General features: G+C 37.1%; 1 protein-coding gene across 3 annotated transcripts in view; it reads left to right on the forward strand.

Annotated features, from left to right (window-relative positions):
* The window catches only part of CEP162 (centrosomal protein 162), a 41,297-nt gene extending 36,390 nt beyond the window's left edge, over positions 1 to 4,907 (forward strand). For all 3 annotated transcript variants that reach the window (XM_068678033.1, XM_068678034.1, XM_068678036.1), the window contains exons 26-28: positions 1,125 to 1,223; positions 2,123 to 2,257; positions 4,480 to 4,907. In XM_068678033.1, coding sequence (XP_068534134.1) covers positions 1,125 to 1,223; positions 2,123 to 2,257; positions 4,480 to 4,689 — 444 coding nt within the window. In that variant the 3' untranslated portion in view covers positions 4,690 to 4,907. The remainder of the gene's footprint in view (positions 1 to 1,124; positions 1,224 to 2,122; positions 2,258 to 4,479) is intronic.
* The last annotated feature ends 1,632 nt before the right edge of the window (positions 4,908 to 6,539 follow it).

The following is a 6,539-nucleotide window of genomic DNA, read 5'->3' on the forward strand; positions in this document are numbered from 1 at the left end:
TCAGACTTGCCCCCTGGTCTCTGGAGCCTTGCATTCCTGAAGGCTAGTCTCACTAGGAAAGACAAAGGCAAAAAGTCACTCAGGACCTCAGCCTTTCCCTGTTCTGTATCACGAGGGTGCCTGCCCTGTTCAGCAGCAGGAATACACATTCACTAGCCTTCTGTTTGCCACTTACATACTTAGCGAAGCTCTTTGCCTTTGTTCCTCTCACCAGTTTCAATTCCAGGTGGGCTTAGACTTCCTTGTTCACCTCTCTGCATACTTGGATAATGCCTCCATATTCCTCCAAAGTCACCAATCCCTGCTTCCACCTCCTGTGTGCTTCCTTTTTGCATTGAGTTAGGCAAGGAGCTACTTGTTTGTCCATGCAGACCTTCTGGCGTTTTAATTTGCTGCTTATTGCGATAGACTGTCCTCAAGCCTGAAGGAGGATTCTTGACTATCAATCAGTTTTCTTGGGTCCCCCTTCCCTCCAGGGCCCAATCCTTTAGACTCATGCAAGCACATCCCTTCAGAGGCCAAAGCCTGCTCTCGTGAAGTCCAGAATTGTTACCTTTCTTTTGCCCTTCCCTGGTGGATCCTGAATTCCACCATCTCAGGGCCATTGCAGCCAAGGTTGTATTTGACCTTCACATCCCCGGTCCTTCCTTGTGAGTTTGATGCTCAGCAGAGGATCTCTTCTAATTAGATCCTCTCTCACCTGGGTCAAGAAGTTGTCAGTGATGCTATCCAGGCACCTTCTGGGTCACTTATGCTGTGAAGCAGATATTTGGGTGAGTGTTGTCCAAGAGGATCTAGATCTCCAATAAAATTTGGGGAGAAAATGCCTACAGTATGAAGGTAGGAAGCACTAATGAATTCAGATTCTCTCTCAATATTTTTTTTTTTTTAATTGAGGGAAGGAAACTGAAGAATGAAAGTTGTTTTTGCATACTATATATGTACATGTGTGCTGTGTAACATTTTGGGTAATTTTAGAGTCAGTAGTAGCTTTTAATAAATGCATTGCTTGTAACTGCGGTACTACAACACTGATTATATTTCTGGTGTATTTTTCCTGTATAGGTTTTCATATGTTGTCATAAGAATTTGTTAGTGATAACTATACTGAATCTTTTTTTTAGATATTAATAAAACATCTCCAAGAACAAATCAGCGAACACCAGAGACATCAGGAAGCCCTTCTAGTTTCACAGATGCGAGAGGAACTCCTACAAAAAGAGGTATATGTAAATTTGGATTTAGGGTACCTTACAAAATTGTTTTCTTTTTCATCCTTGTAATGAAATACCTTAAGTAATATGTAGTAAATTAAGCCTTAGAAGCAGTATTTTTATCAGTATCCCCTACGTCAATTATATCTGAGAACTGATTTTTTTTTTTTTTTTTGAAGAGGGTTAGTGCTGGGATATTGGATAAGGGGACTTGAGGGTTGTGATAAAAGACTATATAAAGTTTTCACTTTAGTTTACTCATAGACATTAAGAAAGTGAACAAAAAACCTTGGTATGTTAAAAGAGAAAAAATCAAGTTGAAATAGGAAAAAAAAAAAAGAGAGAATAAAGCAATAGAGCTTTATAAGAAAACATACGTAAATTTCTGGAGGCTTTGGAAAATCAATTGCAAGTCATCAGTTGAGCTGATTTGACCTGCCAGTTATTAGATCAAAGGGGTTTGATCATGTGTATTAGCAGCATGTTTTTTCTTAATCTTTTCCTGAGAAATGAGTTTCACTGATGCATTTTATATGTGATCTTTATCCAGTGTGTATGAGGAGAAGAGAGTGTGAGAAAGTTTTAATCATATTATCTATTAAATTTTCAGTATGCTTAGAAGTATAAAAATTAACTGTGAATAATCATTTCGTGACTCATTACAAACAGGATTGGATTTATCAAAAAAGGAGTAGACTTTCTTATCTTTAGGCCACTTCACACAAATGAAAGATAAAATCCCTGAGCCGCTATGTAAGCTTTCAAATAAAGGAGATTTCTCTTCTAAGTCTCCCCTTCTACAGCTTTTAAATAGTCATTAAACAACACAAATAAATTTTGTAAGGCATCTGTTGTTATCACAGTGTTAAGTACTATATAAAATCTTCATCAGTTATCTGAAATTTTAGGTGGCAAAATTGTTGGAAGAACTGAGAGAGGCAAAGGAGAGCCAGAGTCCCGAAATGAAGCATTTCTTGTGTCTGGAAAAGAAAATCAAGCATATAGAGACCAGATATGCAGAAAGAGAACAAGAACTTCAAAAGGTACACCACAGCATATTCTGCATTTACTGCTCAAGGGCAATTTATTGTTAGAACTGTAACGTTATGGTATGTGCACAGGCTCATTTACCCCATATTGGAGATGGGGGCAAATATTTTTTGATACAGCCGTGGTTTGGCCTACTGATACAATTAACGTGGTGCTAGTCAGCAATTCCTTGCTCCAATTACACCATGAAGAATTTCTTTACTGAAAGGGTTGTTAGGCACTGGAACGGGCTGCCCAGGGAGGTGGTGGAGTCACCATCCCTGGAAGTCTTCAAAAGACGTTTAGATGTAGAGCTTAGGGATATGGTTTAGTGGGGACTGTTAGTGTTAGGTTAGAGGTTGGACTCGATGATCTTGAGGTCTCTTCCAACCTAGAGATTCTGTGTGTATGAAAGCTGGCCGTTGAACATGTGACAAGAGTTTGTAATTTAGTTTATTAAGCTGTGATATATTCCTCAACTAAACTCTTAATTTTACTTTCTAGTCCTAGAAGTCCCCTTCAGGAAAGCTGCATATAAAAGTAGAGAAAGATCTTGCAGCTGTCTATTACATTTACTACCCTAAACAACAAAAAAACACCTTTATCGTGTACACACTAAAAATTCTGTATAATTGCCTAATGTTTGTTTGACAGTTGGGTCTTTGACACAGCTCCTTGTGTCTGACATTTGTATCACCTGAATGGGCAAAACAGTTTTGCTTTTTGTTGTTGATTTTAGATTTTATATCATAGCCTCCAACTTGATCTCTCTATATGGGGAGCTGCTATCAGTTGGAGACTGTTTCCTAGTCCATATAAATTTTTCAACACTTCCATCATTTCAGTGTTTGAGTGTTTTATTTATTGTTTTAACTTTGACTTCATGTAATTAAGTAAAACCAAAGGACAGTTGGACTAGAAGACAATCAAACCTGTAGCAGTTCATAGCTTGTGCAGTTTGTTCTATAGTTTTGAACCAGATCTCAAGGAACTCCCAGTTAGGTACAGAATTGTTCATGGTAGAAGACTTTTCTCACACATTTCTACAACAGATCTTTAATTCCAAAAAAGAACTGTGCATAAAACAAGCCTGTAGATTAAAAACAAACTCTAGCAGCACTGATGACTTTTTTGTTTGTATTCTGTCATACTAAGGCAACTGTAATGCAATTACTTTTTTACACTATTCATTTGCTTTTGTATGCTGTGATAACTTCCTATCATTTCTGTAAAATACCAGCTGCTGCCTAGTTTGTGATCCATCTCTTCTGAAATCCTTACATGACCCATAATATTTACTGAAATGTTTTTAAATGTATTATTTAAAAAAACAAAAACAACAACAAAACACAGAAATGATACTACATAATACAACTACTATGAAGTAATTTCATCTTTTCTGCTGTTATTAGCCTTGCTATGCATGAAGCTTTAGGTTTTATTTGTTCTAGTTTTGTACCCTTAATCACACGCGGTGGGGGAGCCAAACAGTCCTCAGAACAAACGATAACAAACCTGAACCGAACAATGTATGGAAAAACTGATTGCTGAACAAGGCAGTAACAGGTTGTCCTTGGTACCAAACTACAAATGTCCTTTAAGCGATAGAGATTTCTTTTAAGAATCTATTAGAGCTTAATAGTGGTGGTTACTTTCTGATTTCCTGTGACACTTTATGTTGGGTAATCCAATAGGATTATGCCATAGATTCATGTGAAAATTAATTCAACTGTGTATCTGCAGCAGCTTCAGACCCTAGTCAGTGATATTTGCTGATAATTATATAACCACTGGCTTTGAAAAGCACAGCAGTAGCACAGAATATGTAATTCAGATTTTGTTTGTTTCTGCTGCGGTGTTCTTTAATTAACACATTTAAATGGCAATTCAAAAAGCTCATTTTGATTACAAAGGGCTCTACATTATGTGATCAATTTTGTCTAATATATTCAAACTTTTAATTGCTGCTTTGGAGAGGCTAAGTCAAATTCTCCCGAGGCTCATTAGTCAGTGATGGCTTCTACCCTTCTGTCATCAGTGCAAATATCTAAAGGCAGTATATTGCCATGAGAACAATTTTTTGTAACGTTTGGAACAACTTGTTCCCACTTAACATCAGCACTGGGCTTTGACACTGAGCATCAAATAAAATGAAGTGGTATATTTTTGTAAAGGAGCAGTGGTAACTGAGTATTTGACTAGAAAATCACAATGCTGACTTGCTTGTAATTTGCAGGCAACACAACACATTACTGAAGCAAGGCAAACCCATGAGGCTGAGAAGTGGAGAAAACTTGCACAACGGAAGAATCAAGAACTGGAGAAATTTCGAGTGGAATTGGATTCAATTTTAGACGTTTTACGAGAACTGCAGAAACAAGGCGTTGTTATTCCAGCACCTAATTCCAGTGGATTCAGCATAACAGATAACTGTTGGAAGACATGATCAGATAAAATTCTGCTTGTGTAATCACCTTACAATGTTCAGTTACATATATATGTAGGAAATGTTATGGGAAATCATTGATGTAATGCTTGTGCATTGTATTACATTGATCTGATCTGAAATCTTGCTGCTTCAAAGGGAGAGCATTAAGTTACACTGCAGTCCAAGTGTATGTCATATTTTGTTAGTAATAAAGTTCATGCACTATTTTTTTTAAATGTGAGGAACTTTGAGGTTATTCTATTGAAAACTTCCATATGACCTTTTCAGATGCAATTGAACATTCCTGAATATCCTTAATGCCTGTATTTTTACTGTATAGTGTTACCAGTAGTTACCATACAGTAGAGCATGGACTTCTCTTCCACCATTTTGCTTCTCCCCCTTTAATCTATAAAACTTTCTGATTTCTTTAAGATCCCTTTCAAGTTTTTAAATGCTTGAGGAGCAGGGCAGTCACTTTCCATTGCCATTCTGCTGAAGTGGTAGACAACGCAGCAAGTAAAAAGCTGATTGTTACAGATACCACCACACCTCCTATCCTGTTGACATGCACCCACTTAAGCATATTTACCCCCTGTAAAATAGGGGCTAGTGTAGGAGGCCTTCCTGCTGCATCACTGTTATGTAACGTGGGCTGCCCTGCTCCAGCAGGAAATGGGAAGGGGGGAAGAAAACAGCTGTTACAGCTGTCATCTGGAAAAAAACAAACTTTTATCTTGGTAAGAGGGTAGAAAAAGTAGAAGAAAATGAAAATATAGTAAAGAAGATTGAAGGTAGATATTTAGTGGCTGGAAGAATAGGTTTTTGAACAACAAAATCAGTCAATTACTAGTCTGACAATGTGACAATTCTTAACTCCTTAAGAATTACATAGGACACTCTGAGGTTCGAGCTCAATCAATGATACTTAGAGCAAAGACAAGCTAAAAGCTAGAATGTACGCCTGAGGTCCTCTCCTGTAATTGTGTTCATTCTACACTGTATTTTGTGTCATTGATTTTGCCTTGTGAAGCTAAGCTTCAAATCAAAAATGAAATTGTTCAGCGCTGTGTGTATGTATTTATATGTCACACTTCATTAGGGACCAGTGGTAAGCACGCATTTTGGCTTATACAAGCATGCAACAGTACATAAAGCTCAAAATAGTACCACTTGCACCACATAGGCACAGGCAGCTATTTACAAGTGTCAAGCGTCAATTAACAATGCAAGATGTTTGAGTACACACAAATCTAAAAATGTATGCACATATGTATTTAAAAAAAAAAAGTATGAATATAAAACAACCAGAGTTAGTATATTAAGCTTTTTTCAGGATGAGTTTTCTTTACAAATAATGAAGTACTGGTCTATATTCATAAGATGTGTAAATACAACACTACTTCTATATAAAATATCAGTTGTATATAGGATCATAGAATATCCCGAGTTGGAAGGGACCCGCAAGGATCATCAAGTCCAACTCCTGACACCGCACAGGTCTACCCAAAAGTAGACCATGTGACTAAGTGCACAGTCCAATCACTTTTTAAATTCAGACAGTCTTGGAGCAGTGACTACTTCACTCCAGGCTGTTGAGAGAATTATCTTAAGCGTTTGTGCAGTTCATTCACATACCTTTTAAAATTCTTGTATTGGAATCCCAGCAAATGCTGTGTCTTTTATACTGTTTGAACTAAATTTCACATTAAGTTCTCCTTCAGTCAATTTTTACCTTTACTGTAAGACAGAATATGATTTATACTAGGTTCTCATAGGTGTTTATGTAGTTGTGCATTCACTGAAGTTTGTCTTTAAATTTGTAAGGCATTTACCATGAGGAAATCAAGCAGGCAGCTGGCTTTGGT

The sequence above is a fragment of the Anas acuta genome, chromosome 3, assembly GCF_963932015.1.
Source record: "Anas acuta chromosome 3, bAnaAcu1.1, whole genome shotgun sequence".
Classification (NCBI taxonomy): domain Eukaryota; kingdom Metazoa; phylum Chordata; class Aves; order Anseriformes; family Anatidae; genus Anas; species Anas acuta.